Consider the following 12457-nt stretch of genomic DNA (forward strand, 5'->3'; position numbering starts at 1 on the left):
ATGCGCGGTGCCTGAGTTGCGCCCGTTTGCGGCCAGGCCGGAAAGCAGTAGCCGCGGCTGTGGGGGCTGTTTCCAGGATGGCGGCGGTGCTGCAGCAGGTCTTGGAGCGGGCCGAGCTGAGCAAGCTGCCCAAGCCGGTGCAGGGCAAGCTGGAGCGCTTCCTGGCCGACCAGCAGAGCGAGATCGACGGGCTCCGAGCCCGGCATGAGCGCTTCAAGGTGGACAGCGGTGAGCGCTGGGCCGGGGGGAGCCGGGGCGGCGGCGGGGGGCTGCGGCGGGCCCGGCACCGCGCCTTAAAGAACAACTTCTTTCCGTAAGACTTGTAACGAGCAGGGATGCGCTGCAGTCTGCTTTGATCCTAGTCAGGGAAGGGAAATCAGGATTTGCCCGCCCGACTCTGAAACGGTCTTAGGTTCACAGTTTTTCTATCAAATTCCATGTTGGAAAAATGAACCTTTCCAGATAGGCAGCTCCTGATAGAGGAAAAGTCTCTATATTGTATATTTGGAGATTGCTTGATCGCCGAAAAGTCGATGCCAGCAGGGAAGTGAGCAGAGGTGAGAGAAGAGTGTAGATGAAGGTGCTGGGTAGGGTTGTGGCTATGAGTTACTTTATCAGGTAGGTGACACACTTGCACTTTAAACTTTCCCTCCACCTTTCTCTCAACCTTTCTGTCTTTATTTCGTGATAAAAACCTTGCTCAGATAAACTTATGGATTATCTTAATTTACACCAGAATTTGTTAATTTAAGTAGGCTAGTCTCTTTTGTGTATCTGCTTCTCAAATGTAGCTGGAGGGGCAGCAATATTTGAAATTGTAAGATACTAATAAGAAGCTTAAATATGTAAAAATCCCTCAGTGCTTTTTTAAAAGTCCACTATGCCTGGTAGAAAAGTTAGCTCTGGTTTTACAGAGCATTTTACAGTTAAATTCTGTGATACAGTTACTGTTTCTTATAATTAATCAAAATTTAGAATTTTTTTTTAGTATTTTGGGATGTACAGCATAGAACACGGGAGTTCTGTTTCAGAAGTGTTTGTTAAACACTTCCAGATTTTATCTAGTGATACCTAGACTTACCTGTTGTTTATTATATCTGTGTAGAAATACTCTGCAAGAAATTTTAAGTTGATGTAACTGAGCCTGCGCTACATGGTTGTGCTAATAGAACTGACTTGAGCCAGATCAAAAATATTAAGTATAAAAATTGATTAGATTTTTATTTTATGGATCATGTTCAGAAACATATGCTTTTCCATGCTAATGAAGTATTTTAAGAAGTGTTAATACAATGTAGAAATATCTCTTTTGGCTTCAAAAAGACAGCTTTTCTTCCTTGAGTTCTACTATAGTATTATTATTTTTAGATATTTTCTTGATAAGTGCTGTTCTTTAATATAGTTGTCAATAAGTAGGGTTCTTTTTAAAGATGAGAAATCAGAAAAGTTGTTTATTGAGTAGAATTGACATAGCATTGTTGTTTTGCAGAACAACAATACTTTGAAGTAGAAAAGCGTCTGGCTCAAAGTCAGGAGAGGCTTGTAAATGAGACGCAAGAATGTCAAACTCTCCGTGAGGAGCTTAAAAAACTTCGTAAGTATAACTGCACATTCTTATGACTGGACAAGATTTTTCATTCCTTAATCCAATGTTATACTGAAATGCTTAAAGCTTTAAGCAGGAGTTTAAACTCAGCTCATCAGCAATATTTGTTATTTCCGCAAATAAAGTGAGGTTTTGCTTTTTCATTCAGTTTTTTTTTTTTTTAATTGAAATTTCTGTTTAATGGGGGAAAAAAACCCTTGTATTTGCTTTCAGGTTTTGGAATAATAGTAAGGCAATGGTCTATATATTGATCTTGGCAATAAATGCCTCTGCCCTTAAGGACTGCTTTAGTTTGCTACAATAGTGCTCCGGCCATCCAATCCATTTATTGGATTTTCGTTTAGTGTAGTCTTGAATTCTTCCCTCCCTTTTCAATGTTGATAAGGGAAATGATGGCTTAATTGCGTTTGGAGAACGGGTTCTGTCGCAATGGAGATACCTCACTGCTATTTCTTCTCATTCAACAGATGACCAGTTGAAGTCACTGAATGAGAAAAATAAAGAACTTGAAGCTGCTCAGGATCGTAACACAGCCATACAGGTACTGAAGGAACTAGGCAATAAGTTGAAAGACTGGTTCAACTCTCTGATTGCAACAAAGAATACAACAAAATTCCAAAGTAGACTGTAGTTACATCACTACAAATATAATTATGTTTGTTCAGGAAGATTGTGTGCTTTTTGGATAAAATTCAGTTTTAACAAACTGAATTACGGGTGTACTTGTGGCAGCACAGACACTGTTATTTCAGTTTGAGTAGACTGTTTCATCTTAGTTGAAACCTGTTCCAAAGCTGCTTAAGCTGACCCTTAAATCAAACAGTCGAAGCTGTGCTTCATATTGCAGCTCATCTAATGTTAAGCTGTAAATTAAAGAGGAGATCTTTCTTCCCCATCTTTTTCCACACACTGGCACGGTTTTCCTTGTGTTATGAACAAAAAGTCACTTCAGCTGACTAATCCAGCAGAATTCTGGAGCAGGAAGGGAAAGTATTATTAGATTGATTTGTCCACAATGAGAAGATGTATCTGATGTTTCCCTGGAGGGGCTTACGTGAGCCTAACTGAAGTGGTTTATATTGCCACCTTAGAAGACAAAGGTAGTAGTATAGCCTATAAATCGCCCGAGACTACTGATTTTTGTTTTATTTTATTTTGGTTTTGCATTTTGCGCTTGTTTGTTTTCCTTGTTTCTTGCCTATTCTGTTATTTTTTATCTAACACAAGTGTTTTAATGAACTTACAAACTAATTAACAAAATGGTCTTTCAAAGAAGATTATAATTAGATGCAATTTTAAACAGTTCTTGTTTGTTTTGGAATTCTCTTAGGCCTTCAGTTCATTTCATCTGCTCTACTTTTCCTTCTGGTCTTCAGTCAAATACAGTGTCTTGCTAGAACCAGAGAGAGCCTTGTTGCAGTCTGGACATCCCTATGCCAGTTAAAGAAGGGCATGGAGACTAGCTTTTCAGCGTACAGGTCTTCTAAGCTGAATGACACTTCTCTCTTTTCTTTGCTACCTGATCTTATGCAATACTGGCATTTCACATGTAAGCACAAAGGGACAGCTGGATATTAGTATCAGAATGGTTTATGAAAAAATAGTTTAAACTCAATGAAAGTTTTGGACATGGAAACTTGAAGGCGCTAGAAGAAAACAGTGTGTTAACCTGCATTTGTTTGAATTATATATACCAACGTCGTAGAAACAATGAAAGCAGCTACACTTTTATACTGTGTAGTTTAGACTGATTCAGTTTGCCACTGTCGAACCATCTTATACCAGCTTTCAGCGGCGGTAGTTGGCTGGGATAACTTGCTGTTATTTAGCGCACGTTTCTGTGATGGTAAATGTACATGAGGACTGTAAACTGTCAAAGAAAGCTGATCACATTTCTTCTGTGCTCTTTTGCAATTTTTTTCAGAGCCATCTAAGTAGAGAAAAAGAAGAACTGGAAGCTGAAAAGAGAGATTTGGTTCGAACAAGTGAAAGACGATCTCAGGAAGTGGAACATTTAAACGGTATAGCCAAGAATATATTAACAAAATAGTTCTCATCCTTATGTGAAACAAAAGATTTGCTTGAAGAATTGGGTTGGAAAGGAGTATCCAGTTTGTGTAGGCAGCTCCCAGTAATGGACTAGCAGAAAACAGGATTTAGTTTGGGGAAGAGAAATGAGGTAGGAAGTTACGTGCGAGTTGTAGAAAAACACAGCGTTTTGATGAACGATGCTTGGATTTGCAGACAGAAAATCATACAAAAATTGCCAGTACTCTCATCATAAGTTATCTGTCTTCATCCTTTACATTATTAGTTAAACCTAGTTAATGGGTAAAACTAATAGTTTTACTATTCATTTGTTTACATTGGTTTCTTTCCTCCCGCCCCCAGAGGATGTTAAACGCTTAAATGAAAAACTTACAGAAGCAAACACAGAAAAGGTGAAACTTCAGTTAAAGTTAGATGAACTTCAAACATCAGATGTTTCTGTGAAGGTGAGTAGTGTTTTATATCCATTGTACTTGTTAATGTGATAAATAACTTTTTTGATAGCATTGCATGTGATGCAATCATCATTTTGTCATTATTAATTTTGAAAATAGGTCAAACCACTTAAATGGTTCTCCTGTCATTTATGACAAAAGGTCTTATTATAACATTGATGACAGTGTTTGGAAGCCAGAGGCATGTATAGAGCAGGCACTATTGGAGCTAATATTTAGAGCACATCAGTTGGGGCAAGTGTGCCCAAGCCTCAACAGTGGCAGTAGTAGCTGCTCCTACCCGCTAGGGGGAAGGGCTGCAGGTGTCCAAAGGCAGGCAGAAAGGAGAAAAAAGTCTGTTTCTGAATATGCACCGCTTCTCTGTTGGCAGAGTAAACTCCATAAAGAAGTTTAAAGGGAGGAGGAGGGTAATGGTTTGGTACCTTAATTCATTTTCTTTGACTAGAAGAAAATCTTTATGTTCCTGTCTATTGTAAAAAAAAAAAAAAAAAAAAAAAAAAAAAGAATTTTAAGGAAACTAACTCATGGGTCAAGAAGTTCTTTGTAGCCTGAGACAGGTAAGTTAGTATTACCGATGTAATAAGGAGCACCACCTCTCATTTGGTGCTCTTTTCCAAATTGCAATGTTGTTTTTACTTCTACTCTGATCATAGTACTTTGTTTAGATTCTTTATTTTCTATGGGACTGGTACAATTACATTGTGCAATTTTATTTTTAGTATCGTGAGAAAAGGTTGGAGCAAGAAAAAGAATTACTACAGAACCAAAACACTTGGCTGAACACCGAGTTGAAAGCCAAAACTGATGAACTTCTACATACTGCCAGAGAAAAAGGCAATGAGATCTTGGAGCTTAAATGTAATCTGGAGAACAAGAAAGAGGAGGTGATAGAATTCCTGATTGTTGTGGTCATTTCATATAGATAATACTGCATGATTAATTGAATAATTAACTGAATTAATACAATTATTATAGCACTTGGCTTTATTTAAAGAAAAAGTCAGTGTGTTTTGCAACTGCTAAGGAGTTGTGCTTTCTTTTGGCTTGTGATTTACAAGGAATATGTATAGTTACCATTATCTAAAATAGAAGAGTTTTTAATGAGATATAAATTTATCTCATTTTAATTATAATCTAGAAACCAGAAATTTTGGAGTCACTGATAACACAAGGATATAATGGTATAATGCTGTTAAAATTTAACTGGGGAAGGGGCGGAAGAGTCTGACTTAGCATTCTTTAGGTTGTACGTGTGTGGTGATATTTTTGTTTTCCTGCAGCAAAATGCATGGCAGAATCAATGGCCATATTTTGAAAATATTGAGCTTCAGTGAGCTTCTGTTTAGGTACCTCGGCAGTTGTTTTTACAGCTATTTGAATTGGTCAGGTTCTGTAGTGCTCAGCTCATTTGAGAACTCCAATTGAGAGAGGTTATTTAGATATATATGATTTGAGCAATTTGGGGAATCTCACTGTTCGATTTAGCTGTATGCACAAGAGCAAAGACCATTAGAAATGTAACCTTTTATGCTATTTCTGGAACTTTTTTTTTTAAAGTAGAAAACAATGAGATGTACATTTTCCAAAATGGTGGATTGTAAAGACAAATTTATACGTGATGTTCTCATTCACTCTTTGAACAGGTTTCTAGAATGGAGGAACAGGTAAACAGCTTAAAACAATCAAATGAAAATCTTCAGAAACATGTGGAAGACCTTTTGAGTAAATTGAAGGAGGTAAGATAATTTGAAGTATGTGTGTGACAGGATTACAGTTGCTTCTGCAATTAAAAAATAAATAAATAAAGCATATGAAATAGAAATAATAGAGTGCTCCCCTGCCCCACCTCTTCTTTAATTCACTAGGCAAAAGAACAACAAGCTAGTATGGAGGAAAGATTCCACAATGAACTGAATGCCCACATCAAATTATCCAACTTATATAAGGTAAATTTAATGATCCGTGTATGTTGGTTTTATTCTTGGATCTAAATCTTGGGTTTAACTGTAATGCAGATCAATTTTTTGTATCTTAGTTTGGGTAACTGATATGATCAGGTACCTGAAGTACTGCTTTTTTTGCCGATTATGATGATGTCTTAGGCAGCGTTTGTAATCTTACATTGCTTAGATCGTTCTATAGATTAAACAAAACTATGTTTAAAATAGTAATATTATACTCACAACTTTGAGGCTTCATGTTGTGTGAATGTAGTTACATCTTAAAACATTGTAGCAGGAGATGGGGGGGGTCTTATATAAAGGATGACCGTGCGAGTGGTTTTTTTATGCATGGTGAGCAGATGTTCGTTGAAATGAACACTGCCAGTGTTAGCGATCTGGTAAGAAGTGACCGGATGTCATGTGTCACCTGATTCAAGCCTAGTTTAAACAGGAAGTTTTTGTTGATTATTACTTTGTCAGCTCATGGAGTGAAAGCCTTTTCCTGTAGTTTACTAAGACCAAATCTGCTAAAGAGGAGAATTGAATATTCTTCAGTTTATGCATATGTATTATACTCACCTAGGCTTAAGTGGGGTCGAATCTTTGAATTCTACATTAATATTAATATTTGTATGATAAACAGAGGTCTCTTCAGTTAACAGCAAGCCAACAGTTAACTTTGCTTGTGCATACCGGATTACCGTTTACCTCTATTTACCTCTTTTTTCTTCTTCTTCTTCCTCCTATTTTTCCTTTGCATTTATTATAGAAACATTGGTTTGAAGGAGGTTGAAGGTTTGCCCTTTGCCTAACATACGATTCATTACATGCCTTTAATTGCTGATACAAAGTAACTGAAAGAATCGAGATTGAGCGCTGTCCCATTAGAGCCTACTCTGAACCTTCACTGCTTAGCAGAAATCTCATCAACTTTGTTTGCGTTGTTTTCTCTGCTTTGTTCAGTTGTTGTCTTTAATGGACTTGCAGAATTACTTAGGTGTTGTGCAGTCTTGCACTTGTGAGATCTTTTAACTGGGAGCAAACAAATTAGTGTTTATATATGATTCCCTAAAAATCTCAAATTTTTAAGAATGAACAAAACTGAATACTTAAATTTCTGCAAGCTGTTTTTTTCACTAAAGAAAAAAACAGCACTCTAAAACAGCTAAAGAGTGTACAAACGTATGTGTTAGTTGGCCTTGTCATGTCAAATCAATGTCTGACACTTTTTTTTTTAACTGTCAGGTGGGGAGTTTGTATCTAAATGAGAACTAAACTAAGTGGAAACAGAATTGTTTGGTTTAGGTGAATCTTGTATGCAAAAACAGTTTGGGCTTTCTAGTAAAGATATATTTGCTATCACTAAATAATAAAATGTTAAATAAAATGCCTGTATTTAGAGTGCTGCTGATGATTCAGAGGCAAAGAGTAATGAACTGACAGGAGCAGTAGAGGAATTGCACAAGCTTCTGAAGGAAGCGGGTGAAGGTAAGCTGTGTGTGAGAAATGGCAAATGTAAAAATACTGTTAGCTCATGTTCCTTTGGAACAAAGTTGACATTTTGAAAAACAATTATGGAGTGTTTATGAAGGGAAATCATTAGACTTTTTTTTTTTTTGGATGGAGGAAACATCAGTGATTTATTAAGACAAATTCTACACAAATATTTGAATCTTCTGGGGTGTGGGAGGGTTGGGGGGGAGGGTCTTATTGTAGCTGGGGATTTTACTTTGGAGTTTGAGAAGACCCAATTTTGCTGGATATTTCTTCATTTGAGTTTCTCGCTTTAGATTTCTTTTCACTGATAAAAGGGCAGTTCATGTTTTTAGCCCTCTTCTAAGCAAAAGTAATAAGCAGCAGTTCATGCTTTTGTCCTGCTGCTGGTTTATTCTTATCAACATGGGCTTCTGCAGACCATATGAAATTGAAGTGAAATTTAAGGTGTTTTTGCAAACTTTGGCCTTTGTACAGGAAAAAAGCCCCAAACCTTACTGTCTGGTTTAATTTTAGCTAATAAAGCAACCCAGGAGCATTTAGCTGAAGTGGAAGAGTCAAAAGCTGCAATGGAAAAAGAACTGAGAGAAAAGATCAGTAAGCTGGAAAAAGAGCTAGAGAATGCTAATGACTTGCTGTCTGCTACAAAACGTAAAGGTAGGAGTAACGTTAGGGACAGAAGTACATGAAGCCTCAGGTTTTGTATCCTAAGTAGTCTTTCATGAAATTACCGTGCTAGAATTTCCAAATGATGTAAGTGCGTTAATCTTAATTCATCTTTGGTCAGCTCTAATCATGCATTTTAGAAGCTTTTATACGAATATATAGAGAGATTCCATCAGAAAATGCATTTCTATCAAAATGTTTTCTGAAGTTCTTTTGTTAACCTGATGTATCCCTTCAAAGAAAAGGGAGAGAGATGTTTCCTTAAGGCTGAATTATCCTGCTTTTATTTATTTGTTTGTTTGTTTGTTTGTTGAGAGGGTAGTGGGGAGGATAAAATATTCTTGTTGTCTCAAAAAAAAGAAAAAAAACCCTTTGTCCTTAAATTTCTGTTTAACATTTAAATCATACTCCATATCCACTGGTTTAGTTCTGTCAGTGTGAAATCTTTTGTGTTTTCTGTTGGGGAAAAAAAATCTGCTGCTGTTTAATGTAGCTAATATATGCAGGCAAAAGAATAGTGAAGGAACGGAGAAGCACTAAGTATACTTGCTATCTCTGTATGTTAATTTAATGAAAGTGAACAAGTACTCTGCCACTCTAAGCCTCCTGCAGAGTTTGCTAAGAAAACTGATGTTAAACTTTGTTATCTTGCTTGTTTTTTGCACCTGCTATTCCAATTATTTGCATTTTGGAATGATCTAAATTTTAAGAATCTAACAGCAAAAGTTTTCATGATTTCAAATTAAACTGATCAAAGAACTTGAGAATATATGATAATGGAATATAATACGTAATACTAGTGAATTACACATGTATATATAATCTAGATTACAGATAAATTTTTAGTCCAGTAACTTTAAGGACTTGAAACACAGTTGTTTAAAGTACGATAGCTATAAAATGCAAAGCTATATGAAGATTTGTTCTTTATTTTATTGACAAATATTTACAGTGAGAATTATAGCAGCTTTTTAATGGTATTTGGTGGGATTATGTCTTCAGGAGCCATACTGTCTGAGGAGGAACTAGCAGCTATGTCTCCTACTGCTGCAGCAGTTGCTAAAGTAGTCAAACCTGGAATGAAATTAACTGAGGTAAGTGAGACACTCTTCAAGTTTCAAGGCCTGTGAAGAGCCAACAGCAAGACTTGCTTGCTTCATTAATAATGTGAGAATAGAGGCTTTTATTCATTTTCTGGGCTTTGTTACAATAGGTGACCGAAGTCAAAATCTCCTCAAGCGCTTGAGGCAGATTTTACCAGCTAAACTACTGAATTACTGGGATTTTTATGCACTCTACCTTATAGTTTTCTTCGATATAATATCAACGCATTTGCTGTTTGTTTGTTTGTTTGTTTTTCCCTGAAGTATATTTTATTTGTGTACATCAACTTTTTTTAAGAAACTGTTCTGCTCTGTCTTATGCTTACAGAAAAAAATGAACACGATAAATCATACGTAGTTTTAGGATTTTTTACACTTCCATGCAATGATCGAGTATTTTCTTTTTGTTTTGTTTTTGGTGCTTCTGTCTAGCTGTTAAATTGTTGTCTTTCACAGTTTGTTGCTTTCTAATGGGATATTAATCTCTATACTTTATTGTCTTAAACTTGCGTAAGATTTGCTCCTTTTACATTGAGGCCTTTTATTACAATTGCACTGTAAATGATTGCAGTTTTTAAGTTAATAGGGATAAGTGCTTTTCCATGATTTGAGTCATGAGCAAACATTTAAAAAAAAGTCCAATTTTTTTCTTTAATTAGTTTAGAGTTGTATAAAATTATACTGCCCAAAGGTATGACTTGTCTAATTACTGGTGATTCTTTGATACATCTGGACAGACTTCTTCAAATTCTTTTGTTGCAGTTGTACAATGCATATGTGGAAACTCAGGATCAGTTGCTTTTGGAAAAGCTGGAGAATAAGAGAATTAATAAATATTTGGATGAAATAGTGCAGGAAGTGGAAGCCAAAGCACCAATCTTAAAACGGCAGCGTGAAGAATTTGAACGCTCCCAGAAAGCTGTTGCTAGTCTGTCTGCAAAGCTTGAACAAGCTATGAAGGTCAGTATAAAAGAAAGAGGAAATAGCATGTAAAGGATATGGAAGAAATGGATTTTGGTAATTACTTAATCTTGTGGGTTATTAATAAATATAAAAAATGGATTTTTTAGTCAACCGTTATTGTGGGAAAGTGCCTGTTGAACTTCCTAGCTTGAGATTTATAGACTATACATAATATTCTTTGGACATGGTGTTTTTCAGAGTTTACATTACATTGAAGGCTTAAATGCAGTAACTTTCAATCTCTTGACTTTCTGTGCGAGTAGAATTCTTTATATAAACAAAGATTTTTGCATCTGTTTGTTCAAAGAAATAAAGTTGGACTTTGCCCAGTTCCTGTTAATTATAAAAGAAGTATGGACATCGAACACTAATATAGCATTAAACATCATGGATTTTGATTCTAAAATATGCAGAGTTTAACCTCTGTAGTGTATTTTAAAGTAATAAAGCTTTGGAGTTGCACATTTTATTTGAAGAAAGAGAACTAATGGGTGGTCTTCAAGAAGTAAATAAGTAGATAATTAAAGTTAGAGCTATTGTGGAGTTTAATTCACAAGGCCATGTTTGACTTCATTTCTTTGGAAAGAAATGTGTCTTAATTGAGTTGATATGTATTTCTTAATGTTTGTATACTTGAAGGAAATCCAGCGATTACAGGAGGATGCTGATAAAGCCAATAAGCACGCCTCTGTGCTTGAAAGAGAAAACCAGAGACTGGAAATACAAGTAAAAGACCTTTCACAGCAGGTAGAACAAATGTTGTTGTGTTTTTAAAATGTACTATTTACAATTTATTTATTAATATGGTGCTGCATTTTTCTTCATAACTTGGGAGTTGTATTCAGCCATTCAGGTAGACTTCGGTTGTCGCAAGAGCCTTTGTGATATTAAAAGCATATCCTTGGGACAGTGTGCTTTTTCACATTTCTGCTTATGAAATTAGAATAAGTTTAGCTGGATAAAAGTGATGCTGTTTAGGGCAGTTCAAGATCTGTCATGGGAAACAGAAGTATAACTTGCTTTGTGTTTGTTTAATTGGAACATGCTGTGATCTGTTTGCAGAACTAAAAATGAAGAATACCTACTTCTGATTTTGATGTGGTTTCCCTTTCTTGAGCTGTCTTTTCTGTGCTATAGTTATCGTACATGGATTTATTGATGTAATAGTTCAAGTGTTGTAGATATTTCATATGAGAAAAAAAACTTGCTTTCAACTATTTTCCTTGTATTATATTGTTTTTCACAGTTAACTGTTAAAACTATGCACAATTCTTACACTGGAATGTTCTCTTTCAGATTCGTGTGCTCTTAATGGAACTTGAAGAAGCTAGAGGCAATCACGTGATTCGTGATGAAGAAGTGAGCTCTGCTGACATCAGTAGTTCTTCCGAAGTAATATCTCAGCATCTAGTTTCTTACAGAAATATTGAAGAACTTCAACAGCAGAATCAGCGTCTCTTGGTGGCTCTTCGAGAGCTGGGAGAAGCCAGAGAAAAGGAGGAGCAAGAAACAACATCATCCAAGTAAACTATATGTTCCTTCCAGTAAAGTGTTCATACTAAGTAGTAACAGGGCATTATTTAAATAATTATTTCAAATTTTTTGTTTTTATTGTTACTAAGTGTGTGTGCGTGCTCGTGAGCAGACATGCAGTTTGTATCAAGGCAAACTGTTATTAAGCAACATTGTCTTAGTTTCAGATTAAAATCCTGTCTAGGTTTATATTGTCATTCCTTTTCATCACTTTTTATTTAGCTAATGTAAAAAATGTTGCTCTTCCAAAAATTCTTCCTAAAAACCTTTCCTGACCCATAGGTGCACAGCAGTATGAGAACATATGCCAAATTTCAAGCCTTTTACAATAGTAGAATTGTGCGGAAAATCTTTTAAACTTGTAACTTTCAGTAAAGAGAAATGTCAGTCTTTCAGTGAATGTGATTTCACACAGTAGTGCTATCTTTCAAAAAAAGAAAGAGTTGAGTTGAATTAATTTTGTGTTCAGTCCTGTTAACTGAGGAAAATACTGAATATAGGCATATCTGATTCACCAGCTGTAAAGCCCACGTAGACTCCATTCTGTATTTTAAGTTCTCAGCCTGGTTTTCTGTTTGTGCTACTGTTGTGTGAAGTTATTCGCACGAATATAATTGCATCTATTTGTTCTTCATGGAAGAGGCC

The 12457-nt window shown here is 35.9% G+C and overlaps 1 protein-coding gene across 4 annotated transcripts in view; it reads left to right on the top strand.

The window, feature by feature from the left end:
* Positions 1–45: 45 nt before the first annotated feature.
* The window catches only part of TPR (translocated promoter region, nuclear basket protein), a 41648-nt gene continuing 29236 nt past the window's right edge, over positions 46–12457 (top strand). For all 4 annotated transcript variants that reach the window (XM_067300527.1, XM_067300530.1, XM_067300531.1 and 1 more), the window contains exons 1-14: positions 46–228; positions 1490–1594; positions 2074–2147; positions 3531–3627; positions 3998–4101; positions 4830–4994; positions 5754–5846; positions 5976–6056; positions 7454–7541; positions 8064–8204; positions 9216–9307; positions 10079–10276; positions 10919–11026; positions 11576–11802. In XM_067300527.1, coding sequence (XP_067156628.1) covers positions 78–228; positions 1490–1594; positions 2074–2147; positions 3531–3627; positions 3998–4101; positions 4830–4994; positions 5754–5846; positions 5976–6056; positions 7454–7541; positions 8064–8204; positions 9216–9307; positions 10079–10276; positions 10919–11026; positions 11576–11802 — 1724 coding nt within the window. In that variant the 5' untranslated portion in view covers positions 46–77. The remainder of the gene's footprint in view (positions 229–1489; positions 1595–2073; positions 2148–3530; positions 3628–3997; positions 4102–4829; positions 4995–5753; positions 5847–5975; positions 6057–7453; positions 7542–8063; positions 8205–9215; positions 9308–10078; positions 10277–10918; positions 11027–11575; positions 11803–12457) is intronic.

The sequence above is a fragment of the Apteryx mantelli genome, chromosome 8 (assembly GCF_036417845.1).
Source record: "Apteryx mantelli isolate bAptMan1 chromosome 8, bAptMan1.hap1, whole genome shotgun sequence".
Lineage (NCBI taxonomy): Eukaryota > Metazoa > Chordata > Aves > Apterygiformes > Apterygidae > Apteryx > Apteryx mantelli.